The sequence below is a fragment of the Epinephelus lanceolatus genome, chromosome 4, assembly GCF_041903045.1.
Source record: "Epinephelus lanceolatus isolate andai-2023 chromosome 4, ASM4190304v1, whole genome shotgun sequence".
Lineage (NCBI taxonomy): Eukaryota > Metazoa > Chordata > Actinopteri > Perciformes > Serranidae > Epinephelus > Epinephelus lanceolatus.
This window is the reverse complement of record NC_135737.1, coordinates 24,892,867-24,913,584: the sequence shown is the minus strand read 5'-3', so window position 1 is coordinate 24,913,584 and position 20,718 is coordinate 24,892,867. Positions and strand designations below refer to the sequence as shown.

General features: G+C 42.2%; 1 protein-coding gene across 8 annotated transcripts in view; it reads left to right on the top strand.

The window, feature by feature from the left end:
• Positions 1-1,029: 1,029 nt before the first annotated feature.
• Positions 1,030-20,718, top strand: part of LOC117260087 (apolipoprotein(a)-like) — a 195,025-nt gene continuing 175,336 nt past the window's right edge. For 2 of the 8 annotated variants that reach the window (XM_078167075.1, XM_078167072.1), the window contains exons 1-9: positions 1,030-1,135; positions 3,456-3,618; positions 3,735-3,859; positions 4,672-4,834; positions 4,946-5,070; positions 12,510-12,672; positions 12,766-12,890; positions 17,506-17,668; positions 17,784-17,908. In XM_078167075.1, the coding sequence (XP_078023201.1) occupies positions 1,087-1,135; positions 3,456-3,618; positions 3,735-3,859; positions 4,672-4,834; positions 4,946-5,070; positions 12,510-12,672; positions 12,766-12,890; positions 17,506-17,668; positions 17,784-17,908 (1,201 nt within the window). In that variant the 5' untranslated portion in view covers positions 1,030-1,086. The remainder of the gene's footprint in view (positions 1,136-3,455; positions 3,619-3,734; positions 3,860-4,671; positions 4,835-4,945; positions 5,071-12,509; positions 12,673-12,765; positions 12,891-17,505; positions 17,669-17,783; positions 17,909-20,718) is intronic. The other 6 variants (XM_078167073.1, XM_078167070.1, XM_078167074.1 and 3 more) reach the window with 5 other exon arrangements.

Sequence of the window (20,718 nt, the reverse complement as noted above, 5' to 3'; positions counted from 1 at the left end):
CTTCTGTTCCTCTCTCAAGGAAAAAGATAAGTGTAGTTGGCTTAGCGTTTCTTCCAAAGCTACATTGTATGGACGCGGTCCTTAGGCGGCTGCCATCTTGGCTGTTTACTTTTCGACTCCTATGGCGCAGCACTGTCATCGTGTTACACCCGCCCAGAGCCCGCTTCTGTCAGATAGACTGATCTGATTGGTCCAATTGGCGATTCAGCGGGCTCTGCTCGTCTGCGCCAGATCCTCGTGCAGAGCAAATTCGAATTTGCTACGGGCGGGGTATCTGGATTTCCGTGTTAAAAATAATTATTCACAAAAATACTTTAAGTATTAAAATAAGAGGTGCTCATTGTGTAAGAAAATCAACTCATGAGCCTCCTTAAAGACACATATACACAGAAGATACTCATCATTAACTTAGTCAAGAATTTGACTTAAATTGGCCCTTAAATTGTTTTTAGAAAGACAATTGCACAATTTTCCAGAGTTGAAAAGTTGTTACTAAAACTTAACACCCACCGAGGAGTCTAAAGTACGTTGTTTTGTAATATATGTTTGCAGTAGAGGGCCCTGGTCCCTTTTAGTTGAAGATTAACTTCATCTTACACATTGATAAGATTTAATCTAGATCACATTGTATTCATCAGTCAAATGACAATCAAGTCTATAATCATCTAATCAAGAAGATTAAACCATTTACTTATACTATTATTAAAGTTTGAATGTCACACAGGACACACTGTACAAACATGCTCAGGATGGATGCAAATTCCACTGAAGTTAAAGAGAAAGAATTGGCATATTGATAAGGAAAAAAGTAATCTTTATTTATTTAGTGCATTTCATACACAATAAACAGTAACACAATGTGCCTCATATATAAATGAGATATAACGAAAAACAACAACAGAAAAGGTACTCAGCATTTTACTGGAGGTCACGTGATTGAAAGAAGCCTGATGTTTGTTTGCTGTTCTTGTCTGACCAATGATTGACTGAAAATAGATTGAGCCGTCCTATTTATTTTTCTGAGATGCTAAAGGAGGGCAGTCACATCCCAGGAGGTACCTCAGTGACTTTGTCAGCTGCTTCATCATGGACCTGTGCAAACTAGCTTTGCTCCTGGGAGCCCTAACCTGCACTGGTAAGATATAATGGTACCTCTGAATGATAATAATGAGTAGTTCACAAAAATTTAAGTGCCCTAAATTATAAATAAAAGTAATATAGACATTACTTTGCTTCACTGTGAGAGCACCTCATCAGGACAACCTTGACCATGTTGATTAAATATGCCTTTTCAATACTATTTTCATCAATTAATCAAGTCAGGATGTATTATGAGATGAGACAAAATGCATTTATAAGAGATTTTGTTGACTTTGATGTGTTCACACTTAGTTTACACAGCAGCCCCAAAACGTCAAGAAGCAGAGAGATTAAGAATCTTTTTGCTAAAAGCCAATTTTTAGAGTTGATCTTCTCATAAAACCTGACTGCTTGAATCACCTCTCAGAAATCAAGTTAAATGTCTGACAGTCTAGGATTCTAACAAGATTAGGTTAAACTCATCCTTTAAAGGGCCAGTGTGTAATATTTGGCATGGTTTATTGTCAATCTGAATCTGATTCTGAATATTCTACCCATTAATATGTTTATACAAGTGTATAATCGCTATAAAATAAAATTCGTTTGGTTTTCGTAGCCTTATAATTATGCTTTTATATATATACAGTACAGGCCAAAAGTTTGGACACACCTTCTCATTCAATGCGTTTTCTTTATTTTCATGACTATTTACATTGTAGATTCTCACTGAAGGCATCAAAACTATGAATGAACACATGTGGAGTTATGTACTTAACAAAAAAAGGTGAAATAACTGAAAACATGTTTTATATTCTAGTTTCTTCAAAATAGCCACCCTTTGCTCTGATTACTGCTTTGCACACTCTTGGCATTCTCTCCATGAGCTTCAAGAGGTAGTCACCTGAAATGGTTTTCCAACAGTCTTGAAGGAGTTCCCAGAGGTGTTTAGCACTTGTTGGCCCCTTTGCCTTCACTCTGATTGGGTTCAGGTCCGGTGACTGTGGAGGCCAGGTCATCTGCCGCAGCACTCCATCACTCTCCTTCTTGGTCAAATAGCCCTTACACAGCCTGGAGGTGTGTTTGGGGTCATTGTCCTGTTGAAAAATAAATGATCGTCCAACTAAACGCAAACCGGATGGGATGGCATGTCGCTGCAGGATGCTGTGGTAGCCATGCTGGTTCAGTGTGCCTTCAATTTTGAATAAATCCCCAACAGTGTCACCAGCAAAACACCCCCACACCATCACACCTCCTCCTCCATGCTTCACAGTGGGAACCAGGCATGTGGAATCCATCCGTTCACCTTTTCTGCGTCTAACAAAGACACGGCGGTTGGAACCAAAGATCTCAAATTTGGACTCATCAGACCAAAGCACAGATTTCCACTGGTCTAATGTCCATTCCTTGTGTTTCTTGGCCCAAACAAATCTCTTCTGCTTGTTGCCTCTCCTTAGCAGTGGTTTCCTAGCAGCTATTTGACCATGAAGGCCTGATTGGCGCAGTCTCCTCTTAACAGTTGTTCTAGAGATGGGTCTGCTGCTAGAACTCTGTGTGGCATTCATCTGGTCTCTGATCTGAGCTGCTGTTAACTTGCGATTTCTGAGGCTGGTGACTCGGATGAACTTATCCTCAGAAGCAGAGGTGACTCTTGGTCTTCCTTTCCTGGGTCGGTCCTCATGTGTGCCAGTTTCGTTGCAGCGCTTGATGGTTTTTGCGACTCCACTTGGGGACACATTTAAAGTTTTTGCAGTTTTCTGGACTGACTGACCTTCATTTCTTAAAGTAATGATGGCCACTCGTTTTTCTTTAGTTAGCTGATTGGTTCTTGCCATAATATGAATTTTAACAGTTGTCCAATAGGGCTGTCGGCTGTGTATTAACCTGACTTCTGCACAACACAACTGATGGTCCCAACCCCATTGATAAAGCAAGAAATTCCACTAATTAACCCTGATAAGGCACACCTGTGAAGTGGAAACCATTTCAGGTGACTACCTCTTGAAGCTCATGGAGAGAATGCCAAGAGTGTGCAAAGCAGTAATCAGAGCAAAGGGTGGCTATTTTGAAGAAACTAGAATATAAAACATGTTTTCAGTTATTTCACCTTTTTTTGTTAAGTACATAACTCCACATGTGTTCATTCATAGTTTTGATGCCTTCAGTGAGAATCTACAATGTAAATAGTCATGAAAATAAAGAAAACGCATTGAATGAGAAGGTGTGTCCAAACTTTTGGCCTGTACTGTATATAAATGGCTGTTACAGCAGCTGTTTAGTCAGTTTCATCTTGTAATTTGACATTATTTAAAATGCAACCAATTTACTTGTATTTTCTTTGAGTTCTATAATCAATCCATCTCATCTTCTGTGCACAGCATCCAAGCCTCCCACCCTCATCCCACATTTGACCTGTTTCACTGGTAGAGGTCAAGCATACCGAGGCACCACTGCTGTAACTGAATCTGGCAAAACATGCCAGAGCTGGTCGGCTCAGACACCACACCAACACGACCGCACGCCAGACAACAATCCCGGAAAGTAAGAGCTACTGTAACTGAAAAATGTTGTTCTTGATAAAAGAGGGACCTATGGCATGTTTCCTTCATTGTTTGGTTTGCCTGTGTTTATCATTATTACTGTCTGTTGTTTGTCAGAGGCCTGGTTAACAACTACTGTCGTAACCCCGACAATGAGGGGAGTCCCTGGTGTTACACTACTGACCCTGACAGCCGCTGGGAGTACTGTGAGGTGCCGAGCTGTGAGGATGGAGTCGGACCAGGTATAATAGTAATCAATGGTGTTGATTTCTCACCAGTTTACAATAACATTAATGACAGTGGTGATGACACACACACACACACACACACACACACACATTTACATTTGACATTTGTCATTCATACATATATACCATATATGTGTATGAATTAATTTACATTTATGTAACCAGTGGACTCTAGTGATGTCTGCGTTGTGTAGATATAAAGAGGCCCAGACTGTGGATATCTTTGGAGGCGATCTCTGTTTATTCCTAACAACAGGTGGTAAAAAACAAAAATCCTCCATCATACACAACATGCAAACTCCAGCTCATACACAAATTAAGCAACACAAGATAGTATTAGCATCAAATGAACTTATAAACAACTAACAGAGCTAAAAGACGTAAATTACTGTAAAAGCACTGTTGCTTACCTCTCCCACGGAGCACAACAGCAAAAGGGGAGAGGTAAGGAGGGAGACACCCCTTTATAGGTGGGGTACCCCCAAAGGTGAACGTAGGGGTACAGAAACTGGCCATCAATGCAGCAAATATTGAGTGCGAAGGCCTAAGCATGCCAAGTAATGACAACTGAAACAAATGTTGTGGAATTATAATACTGATTACAAATGTAGATTCAACTTCGTTACACATATTCCTGCTGTATAAATGACCCTGTTACATTTATATGTATATATTGTACATGAATGGCTGTTACAGCAGCTGTTTAGTCAGATTCATTTTGTAATTCGACATTATTTAAAGCACCACTACTTTACTTGTATTTTCTTTGAGTTCTATAACCAATCCATCTCATCTTCTGTGCTCAGCATCCAAGCCTCCCACCCTCATCCTACATCTGACCTGTTTCACCGGTAAAGGTGAAGCATACCGAGGCACCACTGCTGTAACTGAATCTGGCAAAACATGCCAGAGCTGGTCGGCTCAGACGCCACACCAACACGACCGCACGCCACATAACAATCCCGGAAAGTAAGAGCTACTGTAACTGACAAATGTCGTTCTTGATAAAAGAGGGACCTATGGCATGTTGCCTTCATTGTTTGCCTGTGTTTATCAGTATTACTGTCTGTTGTTTGTCAGAGGCCTGGTTAGCAACTACTGTCGTAACCCTGACAATGAGAGGAGACCCTGGTGTTACACTACTGACTCTAACAGCCGCTGGGAGTACTGCAGTGTGCCACGCTGTGAGGATGCAGCCAGACCAGGTATAACAGTAATCAGTGGTGATGATTTTCACCAGTTTACAGTAACATTAATGACAGTGGTGATGAAGGTAGATTCAAAGATCGCACTCTTTAAAAAAGACAAGTGCAGTGCTCAATCAAAACATACCTGTTCGTAATGGGTCGATATTTCAGATGTTTTCATCAGATGTTCAAGTCCCTCCCCTTCCGGTCTGAGTGAACGCTGGCGCATGTAGCTGCCAATGCTCTCCGGCTTTTTATGTCTTTTTAAACTGACATCTGGACTTTGAAATAGACCCTATTCTCAACATTAGCATGGCAACGTTGTTATTGTGACCTCGTCATACCATCAAAACGATCAGACATTTCAGTAGTGAGTCTGTTAACTGTTTACCTGTGGAGTGTTGGCAGGCTTCCACTCCTCACCTGGTTGCTGCTACCTGCTGGAACAACATTCATCCGTTCATCATGTGGATTAACCGACTGGCTGTGAGTTTCATGCTCGTCTGGACTGTCCTGTCCATTATATCAAATCCATCTGGAGCCTTACCGTGGATTCCCACCAAAAGCTTCAACAGCCGACAACCATTCATTTTCAATGCAAGCTGGCGACAAAGGGCATCAGGTGCGTCGACTGCAGCGAGCGGCGCGATGCCAGCGACCAGAGCGTCAAGTAGAAGTTGAGAGAAGCTGAACTTTATGCAAATGAGCAGTGCCGCTGCTGAAGCAGCAGCCAATTGCAGACCGAGATTCTCAAGGCGAGGCCGGGAAAAATTGAAAGAGAGGACGAATATGGAAGAGAAACATAACTCCTGTACCAGCTGGTGAAATTCCCCGTGGAGCTGCTGGGTTTGCAGGATTCTGTGGCCACAGATGGAGCGACTGCTCCGGGCACTGCGTTTCCTCAGCAAATACACCGATGCAATACAAAGGAGGCTTCCAGAAGTGCGGTCCATGGTGAAAGAGGAAACCGAAGATGTGCATGCTATATATATTGGCTACGCTTTTTTCCCTCCAAATAAGCTCAAGCTTATTTACCACCAATTACATTTCTCAGTGGTCCAACCTGCCAATAGGAGGGTAAAATCATAATGATAAGGCTATATGACTGTGTTTATTAGCATTATTTTAATTGTGTAATGAAAGTCATGAAGAATACATAGTGAAGACATGAATGATAGTATGTTTGTTCAACCTTGTAAAGTGCACAGCCGGTCAGCCTAGATGGACACATCTGCAGCGCCCGGCCCCACCCCTTCGGCTGGTGCAAGCACCTACTGGAGCTGGCTGTGTGAGCGATGTCAGAGCAACCAGAGCGCCCGCAGACGACCATGAAGCTTTTGGTTGGAATCCCCAGTTACTCCACTACACAGCTGCTGAGCTGCTCCTGCTACAGTTCCACCTGCCTGACCTGCCGCTGATACTTCACCTCTTTCCGGACATCGCTCGCATTCCCCATCAGAAATACATCCACCACGGATCCCGTCAGAGCTTCCACATCAATGACTCCACTGCCATAAATTCCATCTGGTCCACAACCCGTCGTCCACTGAGGAATTCCGGTTGGACCGTTGACCGCAGTGTATTAGCCAACTTGGCCAGGTCAGCTAATGTTAGCACCGCCACTGACCACAGCGATGTCAACTTTGGACTATTCAACATCCGTTCTCTCACGGGCAAAGGACAACTCCTTCGGGACCTCCTCCCTTATTGTAAGTTTGACCGTCTCTGTCTAACAGAGACATGGCAACAACCCAATGTCTTTTTCCAACTGAACGAGTCCACTCCACATGGGTTTGTTTACACTTGTCAACCATGTCACACCGGCAGAGGAGGAGTCCTTGCGATAATCTACCACAAGATGTGGAAAGTCTTGCCTTTCTCCGTCCCAGTCAACCTGATCTCACAGAAATACATGAAATGACCACGACCTCTTAACACCGCATTCTGTGGTGGCAGCACGTAATGGGTTGAAATTACGTGCTGCCACCACGAAAACAATGCCAATGTAAAGTCAAGTCAAGTCCTCTCCCGTGGTGGACACACGGATTCCCTGATTCAATCACGTCACGTCAACCTCGTTTTCCTCAATGATATCTTTAACATTCCTGTATACACACAAAAATGCATAAGTGTTCTTGATATTAAAATGGCAAATACATTCCCCTGTTATAATTTCCCACCAATAATAATAATAATCATAATAACGTGATAGTTCGGCTGTTCTAGATATTTGTTATAGCCTATTCAAATATTCAATCACAAAAACGCCGTTTCTAGAGAACTTGCTAAAATATCTGAAATGAACCATCATGCCTACTTTTTCTTAACATATTTCATCTAGGTGCAGTGTCATTACTAGTTCAGCTTTACTAGACATTTGATATACTCGGTAGATGTATCTTTTTACGACCCTGTTTTACAACAAGCTGCAAAAAACCTACCGTCCCAAAAATGCCGTTTTTAGAGTACTATCTAAAATAACTACGATTAGCCAATATCCTTGCTTTTTTTCTTAACATAGTCCATCTAGGTGCAGTGTAATAACTACTTTGGCTTTACTAGATATTAGATTTATTCAGTAGATCTAGCTTTTTACAACCCTATTTTACATGCCGCAAACGAACCTACTGTCCCAAAAACGCCGTTTCTAGTGTATTAGCTAAAATATCGAAAATTAGCCGACATCTTTACTTTTTCTTACCATAGTTCATCTAGGTGCAGTGTCATTACTAGTTCAGCTTTACTAGACATTTGATATACTCAGTAGATATATCTTTTTACAACCCTATTTAGAGCCCTACTTTGCAAATCAGAAGAACTACAACTATGTTGCTGATATGTATCAAACTGCATGGTGCGGTCCCAGGGAATTGTAGTTTTTTAAAAATCTAAGTGTTTTTCCCAGATTTGGAAGTTGTAAATATTGAATTGAGAGTACACTGTGGACTTTAAGAGGATGGTAAACACATTTGTGAAATCAGATTTTAAATATCTAATTTCTAAATGGGTGAAAATTAATTTTATCCATATTTTATCCATATCTGACAGCACCCACAGTTGTTGACTACACTCACATGATAGCTGAGGTCAAGAGCTCTCTATAACAGTTGGTCCCATGTCTGTACCCTCTTTCGTTGCTGAGTTATAAGCCCTCAAACATGCACTGAGGTCAAGGTTCAAAGGTCAATGGCTGAAAGCAGGAGCCATGTAGAATCTTCATACTGTCATATGTTACTCTCCAGGTTGAGACCTTTCCAATGATGTATTTGGTTTAGCTCTACGACGAAGTTTAGATTTTTTCATTTTTTGGACACAAGCCATGCCAGGTGTAGTTTCAGAGAGCACTTTGAAGGCCCCGTGTATAAAATGAGTTTTGTTTGTTTCTTTGCTTGTTTTTATCTTTTTTACTGTAGATAGTTATTAAATGAGTCATCCTCAGACAATACAATACTACTAAAAAGTAAAACCAATAATAACAATAATGAAATAAGCAAAAATAATATTAAAATCATATTGAAATGTTAAAATCTATTTACAGAGTGGAATGGTAGCCTAATAGATAACTTAGATAATATTTATTATTGTTTAGACACTTTATTATTGCTTAGATACTATTTAGCCTATTATTGTATTTACTTTTAGCATGTTCTACTTTTGAGTAATTTCCAAGAAGTTATGATAAAAAAAATAAAAAATTACAGACTATAGGAGACAACCTCTTCGATGTCTCACATCAATTAATTAACACGATTTGTCGGCTTTTTATAATGCCTTTTTTTTTTTTTGCTGCTGTCTCCAGTTGAGAGTGATGATTTGCTAAATACATTCTACAATAATAATTAGATTAACATCTGGTCTAATATTGTTGGCTATATTACGCATTTTGATTAAAAAAAAAACGGAAGAATAAAAGAAATAAACACCGAAATAATTACTTTTTTTTTTTATTGATACTCCTCTCTGACACACACACACACACACACATTGAACACGCGATTGAATGAATGAATGAATGAATAAATGAACATTGGAAGTGGTTCAGCTGCAGTCCCGCCGGCTGGCTCACATTGAGATTACATTTGTTTTTTATTACTAACAAAATGTTTTATATTGACCGTATGAATGGTTTCGTTTTCAAATAAATATTTGGAAACGAAAATATGCTTTGGTGTACTTTTACAGAGTTTTGCAATATGTATATAGCCTACCTGTATCAAAATGTATAATTTTCAGCAGCGGTTTGTGTGACAGCTGCCACGGTCGGAGGTATATCCAGCGGGGCAGCCGCTGGTTCTGTGGCGCTGGCTTGGGGTCCACTCTCCCCTGGTGGAGTGGAGGGTGGCCGGGTTGTCAGGGGCAGACGGCTCCATGTGATGGTGTTTCCTCTCTGGTTCTTCCGTGCTCAGCCTTATTTTTATCTTCTTATTTATTTATTACTGGCGTTTGGATTCAGTTACGGCAGACGGATGGCAATCTGAAATGGAATGAAGCCCACAGACGGCGGACAGCAGCTACGAAACAGTAGTGGAACGCGCCCCAACTGCCCACAGCACAATGCTCTTAAAGCCCCACGCTATCAAAAGCTGGCAAAATACATTTATTTTATTTTATGGCCTTGACATTAACCTGTCATATTGTTGAGTTATCAAGGACACTTCTGCATTTTTGTGTGTATACAGGAATGTTAAAGATATCATTGAGGAAAACGAGGTTGATATGACGTGATTGAATCAGGGAATCCGTGTGTCCACCACGGGAGAGGACCCTAATTGACTTTACATTGGCATTGTTTTCGTGGTGGCAGCACGTAATTTCAACCCATTACGTGCTGCCACCACGGAATGCGGTGTTAATAGGTCGTGGTCATTTCACGCATTTCTGTGAGATCAGGTTGGTCCCAGTGTATGCATCTTTCGAAACAGTGGTCCTACACAGAAATGGTCCAACAAAAACTACAGTGTCCACTGTTTACCGCCCACCTAAACCCAACAAGGACTTCATTTATGACTTTCCTACCTTCCTCGCTCACATCTGTTCCCTTTCCCCCAATATAATTCTGCTTGGAGATATTAATATAAATATGGAAAACATCAACCACCCTCTTACTAAGGATTTCACTTCATGCTTGGACAGTATTGGATTACAACAGTACATTAATCTCCCAACACACTCAAAAAGACATTTCTTGGACTTGGTTTGCTGCTCCGGTGTCACTAACTGCTCTGCAAATGATTTCCCCATTTCTGACCATATGTTAATTTCATTCACCACGAAACTAACACTGTCAAAAACTAAACCACCACATGTCATCTCATATCGCAATATCAAAAACATTAATCTAAGAGCCGTCACATCAGGTTTGGAAACTCTCCCCAACATCAGCTCACCTGCCTCTACGGATGAACTGGTGTGTCATTATGATAATGGTCTTCACACTCTACTGGACTCACTTGCTCCATTAAAAACCCGGACTGTACCCTTCAGCCACTCTGCCCCCTGGTTTTCACCCCATCTACGCCAACTCAAAGCCACAGGACGCCAACTGGAACAGCTCTACAGGAAGACTGGTCTCATTGTTCACAAGCAAATGTACCACAGCCATATTCTGTTTTACAAGGACTCTCTCTCCACAGCAAAATCACAATACTATGCTGAATTAATCAGTGCTGGCGATGGGAACAATCGGGCACTGTTCTCACTGGTCACCAACACCCTCCGCCCACCGGACTCTCTTCCTCCACATTTTTACTCAACTGATTACTGTAACTCACTGATGGCATTTTTCAATACAAAAATAGACTGGATCCACCTGCAACTGACCCCTCACACCTCCTGCAGTTCATCTCCTCCTGTTCCCCTGCCCCCCCTCACCCAACCATTTACAAGTTTCCGCCTCCTTTCTGATGCTGAACTCATCCAGATATCCATACCATCCACTTGCCAGCTTAACCCTGCCAACCCCTTATTCAAAGCATGCCTCCCCTCCCTCTCATCTATGATAACCACCATCATCCATTCCTCCCTCACCTCTGGTTGTGTTCCATCCTCCCTCAAATCTGCTGCTGTAATTCCAATTCTCAAGAAACCCGGTTCAGATCCCAACAACTTCAGTAAACTCCGCCCTATTTCCGAATTGCCTTTTCTCTCAAAAATCCTGGAAAAAAACAGTGCATCTCAAGTTCACTCTCACCTCTCCAGCAATAACCTCTACGAACAGTTCCAGTCTGGCTTCTGTCCTGACCACAGCACAGAAACAGCCCTTATCAAAATCACCAATGACCTCCTGCTTGCAGCTGACTTTGGACTTTTATCCATCCTCATCCTCCTCGACTTGAGCGCAGCCTTCAACACCATCTCCCACTCCATTCTCCTCGACAGACTGGCATCCATTGAAATATCCAACACACCCCTTGACTGGTTTAAATCATATCTCAAAGGCCGCACTCAGTTCATTCAGTTAAAATCCTTCACGTCCCAGCCATCTCCCCTCTCCTCCAGTGTTCCCCAGGGCTCTGTCCTCGGTCCCCTCTTCTTGATTATCTATCTCTTCCCCCTTGGCCATATTTTTGAAACACACAATATACACTTTCATTGCTATGTGGATGACACCCAGCTCTATCTCTCCAGCCTGCCTGACCACCATGGGGTCCAGAGCCTTCAGCCGCTCGGCCCCCCACCTCTGGATTTCCCTCCCACCTGATATCCGAAATATACAATCCCTGAACATTATTAAATCCAACCTCAAAACATATCTGTGTAAACAAGCCTATCACTGCTAAATGTCATTCCCTGCTGCTAACTTCTTCATGGTATATTATTGCTGATTATTAATGATAATGATAAACATGTTGGGTATACAATTCAACCATGTTGTGCTCAACTGTGTGTATAAACACACACAAACAGACACACACACGCACATATACATTTGACATTTGTATTCACATATATATATATATCCCAAACTGTGGATATCTTTGGAGGCAATCTCTGTTTATTCCTGACAACAGGTGGTAAAAACAAAAATCCTCTGTCATACACAACATGCAAACTCCAGCCCTTCTCCCATGGAGCACAACAGCAAAAGGGGGGAAGTAAGGAGGGAGACACCCCTTTATAGGTGGGGTACCCCCAAAGGTGAATGTAGGGGTCCAAAAACTGGTTATCAAACACTCCAAATATTGAGTGCGAAGGCCTAAGCATGTCAAGTAATAACAACTGAAACAAATGTTGTGGAATTATAATACTTATTACAATTGTAGATTTAACTTTGTTAAACATATTCCTGCTGTATAAATGACCCTGTTACATTTATATGTATATATTGTATATGAATGGCTGTTACAGCAGCTGTTCAGTCAGATTCATTTTGTAATTTGACATCATTTAAAGCACCACTAATTTACTTGCATTTTCTTTAAGTTCTATAACCAATCCATCTCATCTTCTGTGCTCAGCATCCAAGCCTCCCACCCTCATCCCACATCTGACCTGTTTCACCGGTAAAGGTGAAGCATACCGAGGCACCACTGCTGTAACTGAATCTGGCAAAACATGCCAGAGCTGGTCGGCTCAAACACCACACCAACACGACCGCACGCCATACAACAATCCTGGAAAGTAAGAGCTACTGTAACTGAATATTTTGTGGCATGTTGCCTTTATTGTTTGGTTTGCCTGTGTTTATCATTATTACTGTCTATTGTTTGTCAGAGGCCTGGTTAACAACTACTGTCGTAACCCCGACAATGAGGGGAGACCCTGGTGTTACACTACTGACCCTGACAGCCGCTGGGAGTACTGCGATGTGCCACGCTGTGAGGATGGAGTCGGACCAGGTATAACAGTAATCAGTGGTGCTGATTTTCACCAGTTTACAATAACATTAATGACTTTGATGATGAAGGTAGATTCAAAGATCACACTCGTCAATAAAGATGAGTGCAGTGCTCAATCAAAACACGCCTGTTCGTAATGGGCCGATTTTTAGGATGTATTCATCCAATGTTCAACTTAGTCCGCAGAATCCTGATGCCCTGCCCCCACTCCTGAACAGAGCCACCGAGACTGATCACGTCTTTATTCAAAGTTTATTTTTGAGGGTGTTCCATTTCCACATTGCACCAAATATGACATTGCACATTACTGAGCCATCTGTCTTGATTTTCTGTGTTATTGTTGTCTTTGTTTAAAAATATATGAATATACATGTGTTTTCCACAATAGGCCGATACAGCAGAGCGGTAGTGGTGAGGTGCTCTATCTGCAGCTTACAAACTTTTAACATAACACACCTACTTACCAAAACATTGCTTAATTATTTTATGATGTAACTATTAATGATAAACATGTTTGGTATACAATTCAACCGTGTTGTGCTCAACTGTGTGTGCAAATGCACACACACACACACACACACACACACACACACACATCTACATTTGACATTTGTCATTCATACAGTACAGGCCAAAAGTTTGGACACACCTTCTCATTCAATGCGTTTTCTTTATTTTCATGACTATTTACATTGTAGATTCTCACTGAAGGCATCAAAACTATGAATGAACACATGTGGAGTTATGTACTTAACAAAAAAAGGTGAAATAACTGAAAACATGTTTTATATTCTAGTTTCTTCAAAATAGCCACCCTTTGCTCTGATTACTGCTTTGCATACTCTTGGCATTCTCTCGATGAGCTTCAAGAGGTAGTCACCTGAAATGGTTTCCACTTCACAGGTGTGCCTTATCAGGGTTAATTAGTGGAATTTCTTGCTTTATCAATGGGGTTGGGACCATCAATTGTGTTGTGCAGAAGTCAGGTTAATACACAGCCGACAGCCCTATTGGACAACTGTTAAAATTCATATTATGGCAAGAACCAATCAGCTAACTAAAGAAAAATGAGTGGCCATCATTACTTTAAGAAATGAAGGTCAGTCAGTCCGGAAAATTGCAAAAACTTTAAATGTGTCCCCAAGTGGAGTCGCAAAAACCATCAAGCGCTGCAATGAAACTGGCACACATGAGGACCGACCCAGGAAAGGAAGACCAAGAGTCACCTCTGCTTCTGAGGATAAGTTCATCCGAGTCACCAGCCTCAGAAATCGCAAGTTAACAGCAGCTCAGATCAGAGACCAGATGAATGCCACACAGAGTTCTAGCAGCAGACCCATCTCTAGAACAACTGTTAAGAGGAGACTGCGCCAATCAGGCCTTCATGGTCAAATAGCTGCTAGGAAACCACTGCTAAGGAGAGGCAACAAGCAGAAGAGATTTGTTTGGGCCAAGAAACACAAGGAATGGACATTAGACCAGTGGAAATCTGTGCTTTGGTCTGATGAGTCCAAATTTGAGATTTTTGGTTCCGACCGCCGTGTCTTTGTGAGACGCAGAAAAGGTGAACAGATGGATTCCACATGCCTGGTTCCCACTGTGAAGCATGGAGGAGGAGGTGTGATGGTGTGGGGGTGTTTTGCTGGTGACACTGTTGGGGATTTATTCAAAATTGAAGGCACACTGAACCAGCATGGCTACCACAGCATCCTGCAGCGACATGCCATCCCATCCGGTTTGCGTTTAGTTGGACGATCATTTATTTTTCAACAGGACAATGACCCCAAACACACCTCCAGGCTGTGTAAGGGCTATTTGACCAAGAAGGAGAGTGATGGAGTGCTGCGGCAGATGACCTGGCCTCCACAGTCACCGGACCTGAACCCAATTGAGATGGTTTGGGGTGAGCTGGACCGCAGAGTGAAGGCAAAGGGGCCAACAAGTGCTAAACACCTCTGGGAACTCCTTCAAGACTGTTGGAAAACCATTTCAGGTGACTACCTCTTGAAGCTCATGGAGAGAATGCCAAGAGTGTGCAAAGCAGTAATCAGAGCAAAGGGTGGCTATTTTGAAGAAACTAGAATATAAAACATGTTTTCAGTTATTTCACCTTTTTTTGTTAAGTACATAACTCCACATGTGTTCATTCATAGTTTTGATGCCTTCAGTGAGAATCTACAATGTAAATAGTCATGAAAATAAAGAAAACGCATTGAATGAGAAGGTGTGTCCAAACTTTTGGCCTGTACTGTATATATATATATATATATATATATATATACACTGTAAGTGTGTGTGTGTGTATATACAGTCAGGTCCATAATTATTTGGACAATGATACAGTTGTCGTCATTTTGGCTCTGTACACCACCACAATGGGTTTTAAATGAAACAATGAATACCTGCTTAAAGTGCAGACTCTCAGCTTTCATTTAAGGTTTTTTTCAAAAATGTAGTATGAACCGTGTAGGAATTACAACCATTTCTTCACACAGTCCCCCGACTTTAAGGGCTCATAAGTATTTGGACAAACTAACATAATCATCAATTAAACAGTCAGTTTTAATACTTGGTTGCAAATCCTTTACAGTCAATGACTGCCTGAAGTGTTGGACACATAGACATCACCAGATGCTGGGTTTCTTCCCTGGTGATGCTCTGCCAGCCCTTTACTGCAGCCATCTGCACTTCCTGCTTGTGTTTTGGGTGTTTTGCCTTCAGTTTTGGCTTCAGCAAGAGAAACGCATGCTCAGTTGGATTCAGGTCAGATGATATGACTTGGCCATTGCAGAACATTCCACTTCTTTGCCTTAAAAATGTCTTTGGTTGCTTTTGCAATATGCTTCAGGTCAATGTCCATCTGCACTGTGAAGCATCGTCCAATGAGTTTTGAAACATTTAATTGAATCTGAGCAGATAATGTAGCCCCAAACACTTCAGCTTTCATCCTGCTGCTCTTGTAAGCAAGACAAGACTTCACTAGAATAAATACAGAGGGTTTATCACAAGATGCAAACCATTGGTTAGCCTTAAAAATGGAAGGCCAGATTAGAGTTTGTCAAAAACCATCTAAAAAGCCTGTACAGTTGTGGAACAGCATACTATGGACAGATAAAACAAAGATCAACTACCAGAATGATGGGAAGACAAGAGAAGAAAGAAGGGAAGGAACTGCTCATGATCCAAAGCACACCACCTCATCAGTGAAGCATGGTGGAGGTACTGTTATGTCATGGCCATGTATGGCTGCCAGTGGAACTGGTTCTCTTGTATGTATTGATGATGTGACTGCTGACAAGAGCAGCAGGATGAAAGCTGAAGTGTTTGGGGCACCATTATCTGCTCAGATTCAACCAAATGCTTCAAAACTCATTGGACGATGCTTCACAGTGCAGATGGACATTGACCTGAAGCATATTGCAAAAGCAACCAAAGACATTTTTAAGGCAAAGAAGTGGAATGTTCTGCAATGGCCAAGTCATATCATCTGACCTGAATCCAACTGAGCATGCGTTTCTCTTGCTGAAGCCAAAACTGAGGGCAAAACACCCAAAACACAAGCAGGAAGTGCAGACAGCTGCAGTAAAGGGCTGGCAGAGCATCACCAGGGAAGAAACCCAGCATCTGATGATGTCTATGTGTCCAACACTTCAGGCAGTCATTGACTGTAAAGGATTTGCAACCAAGTATTAAAACTGACTGTTTAATTGATGATTATGTTAGTTTGTCCAAATACTTATGAGCCCTTAAAGTCGGGGGACTGTGTGAAGAAATGGTTGTAATTCCTACACGGTTCATACTACATTTTTGAAAAAAGCCTTAAATGAAAGCTGAGAGTCTGCACTTTAAGCAGGTATTCATTGTTTCATTTAAAACCCATTGTGGTGGTGTACAGAGCCAAAATGACGACAACTGTATCATTGTCCAAATAATTATGGACCTGACTGTATATATATACACTGTAAATGTGTGTGTGTGTGTATGTATTAATTTACATTTATGTAACCAGTGGACTCTATTGATGTCTGCGTTGTGTAGATATAAAGAGGCCCAGACTGTGGATATATTTGGAGGCGATCTCTGTTTATTCCTAACAACAGGTGGAAAAAACGAAAATCCTCCATCATAAACAACATGCAAACTCCAGCCACTACACAAATTAAGCGAGACAAAGTGTAAGCATGAAATGGACCTATGAACAGATAACAGTGGTAAAACACAGAAATTACTGTAAGAGCAATGTGGCTTACCTCTCCCACGGAGCACAACAGCAAAAGGGGAGAGGTAAAGAGGGAGACACCCCTTTATAGGTGGGGTACCCCCAAAGTTGAACACAGGGGTACAGAAACTGGTTATCAACGCTGCAAATATTGAGTGCTGAGGCCTAAGCATGTCAAGTAATAACAACTGAAACAAATGTAGATTCAACTGCGTTACACATATTCGTGCTGTATAAATGACCTTGTTACATTCATATGTATATTGTACATGAATGGCTGTTACAGCAGCTGTTTAGTCAGTTTCATTTTGTAATTTGACATTATTCAAAATGCCACCACTTTACTTGTATTTTCTTTGAGCTCTGTAACCAATCCATCTCATCTTCTGTGCTCAGCATCCAAGCCTCCCACCCTCATCCTACATCTGACCTGTTTCACTGGTAAAGGTGAAGCATACCGAGGCACCACTGCTGTAACTGAATCTGGCAAAACATGCCAGAGCTGGTCGGCTCAGACACCACACCAACACGACCGCACACCACACAATAATCCCGGAAAGTAAGAGCTACTGTAACTGAAAAATGTTGTTCTTGATAAAAGAGGGACCTATGGCATGTTTCCTTGATTTTGGGTTTGCCTGTGTTTATCATTATTACTGTCTGTTGTTTGTCAGAGGCCTGGTTAGCAACTACTGTCGTAACCCTGACAATGAGGGGAGTCCCTGGTGTTACACTACTGACCCTGATAGCCGCTGGGAGTACTGTGATGTGCCGAGCTGTGAGGATGCAGCCAGACCAGGTATAACAGTAATCAATGGTGTTGATTTCTCACCACTGTCATTCATATCTATTTACTGTATAGGCTATGTACGTGTGAGTGTGTGTGTGTGTGTGTATGTGTGTCTATATATATATATATATATACACACACACACACACACACATATATATATATATGTGTATATATATATATATATATATATATATATATACACATATATATGTATACATATATATATATATATATGTGTATATATATATATATGTGTGTGTGTGTATATATATATATATATATATATATATATATATGAGAGTCCTTAGGCAAGATGGCCTGCTGCTTGACGTCGTCAGGCATTGCTGCGCGACCTAACCTCCCGCCGACCCTCATAACTCCATCTTCAAGCACTGGATTTAACTTAAATAGTGAGCTACTTTTCTTTACTCTTTGATGTTCCTTCAGCATAGCCAAATCTTCTGTGAAACTTTGCCTTTGACAGTACTTTACGATTTCTGCTTCTGCTGCGACCAAGTCGTCACAAGTCTGGTTCTTTCCTTTGTAAGCTTTTTTGAACTCAACCATCTTGATTTCTCTTCCTGATGCCTTTAGCTCCTTTCTCTTTTCTTTAAGCTCTTTCAGCAACTCCTTAAGTTGCAGGAACCAGGCTACAGCGCGTTTCAATGCTGTCCAAGAAGAGTAGTGGTTCATCCACTGATCCATGAGGTCCTTTGGCTCTTGTGCTTGAATGATGTGCACTTGAGTTACTCTTTTGACTTCTGGGTCATCGATATCCAGCATAACAGGATCTGGATTTTTGGGCCACTGGTCCTGTGAGCTGAGCAAGTAACTTGGTCCTGAAAGCCAGCTCTCGTTTTTCAAAAATGCTTCCACAGTCTGTCCTCTTGAGACATGATCAGCGGGGTTCAGAGCGGTGTTGATGTACCTCTATTGCGATGTCTGCGACTGCTCCAGGATTGCTGAGACCCTATTTGCGACAAACGTCTTGAATCTGGTACTTTCACTGTTGAGGTACTTTAGCACAGCCGTGCTGTCTGTCCAAAAGACAGATTCATCAAGCTCCAGCTCCAGCTCTTTCCTCAGAAGTTTGTCCATCTTAGTTGCAACTGTGGCCGCTGTCAATTCCATTCTTGGGATAGTTGGAGACTTCAAGGGCGCTACCCTCGCCTTGGCCATGATCAAGGTGCATTGAGCTTCACCGGTTTCTGATCTCAGCAGCAGGTAGCTTGTTGTTCCATAGGCGTCTTCACTCGCATCAGCAAAGTGATGAAGCTGTGCGTAGACTGGTGAACCAAACTGTTTTGACTTGACACATCGATTGACTCCAAATTTCTCAAGCTGAGGCAGACTTGAAATCCATTTTTTCCAGATTTTAACAACACTGTCTGGCAGATCTTCGTCCCAGCTATACTTCTGCCGACACAAATCCTGTAGGATCCTTTTTGCGGGAAGTACTACTGGAGCGAGAAACCCCAACGGGTCAAAGATGGAGCTGACCAGGGAAAGCAGACCTCTCCTAGTGTGTGGTCGATCCTTTATGTTGATCTTGAACCTGAACTGATCTGATTCAGCGCACCACTGGATGCCCAATGCTCTCTCCGTTGGCAGACTGTCCTCATCCAAGTCCAGATCTTGAAACCCCTGTGCTCTCTCCTTCTCTGGGATTGAGTTGAGCAGTTTCCTGCTGTTGCTTGACCACTTTGTCAGTCGAAATCCACCCTTTGCCAACATGCTCCGCAACTTAGCACACAGCGTGATGGCTGTATCTTCATCAGAAGCTGACTTAAGACAGTCATCTACGTAAAAATTGTTCTTGACTGTCTCAGCCGTCTCCTGACCAAACTCGTCGGCAAAGTCCGTTGCATTTTTGAAGCGCAAAGGTTGCAACACTTGGTGACGATGTTGCACCGAAGATATGCACCAACATCTTGTGTTCAGCGAGGTCTAGGTCATAGTTCCCCTTAGGCCACCAGAAAAACCTGAGGAGATCTGTGTCTTCACTCCTAACTCTGACTTGGTGGAACATGGCCTCGACGTCGGCCATGACCGCCACGGTCTCCTGACGGAACCTCATGAGGACACCCACTAGAGAGCTTGTAAGGTCCGGCCCCCGAAGGAGCTGTTGGTTCAATGCCATTCCTTGAAAGCTTGCTCCGCAGTCAAAGACGACCCGCAGTTTCTGTTTTGTTGGATGTCTGACTCCGTGGTGAGGCAGATACCACGTCTTCCCCTCTGTAGACTCACATGCAGCACCATCAAGCTTCACTGCGTAGCCTTTCTTGAGAAGATCATCCATAAATGCAACATATTCTCCATGAAACTTGATGTCTCTTGAGAATCTTCTGCGTAAGTTCAACGCACATTGCTCTGCAACTGCCCTGTTATTTGGCATATGCAAAGACTTCTTCCTCACTGGAAGGCAAACACTGTAATGACCATCCACTAGTTTCACAGATTGTGACACCATGTCAATAAACTGATGGTCTTCCTTAGACATCTCAATGTCTTCATTTTGTCCAGCATCAGGAAAGTCCTGCTTGAACTGCAGTTGCCAGAGCTCTTCTAGCTTAGCCACTGAGATTCGGTTTGCAGTGATTCCTGTCAGTGCGTTCGTCTCCACTATGACGCTTCCACCTCTGAGTGGTCCATTCACTGTCCAACCTAGGATAGTTCTCACGGCGTATGGTCCATTGTCCACACTGTTAACCACTTGCAGCGGTTCCATAGCCTTGGGAACGTTTGCTCCTATGAGCAATCCAACCTCTGATTGGATAGTGGGAATTCTCACCTCCTTTAGGTGTGGCCAACCATCA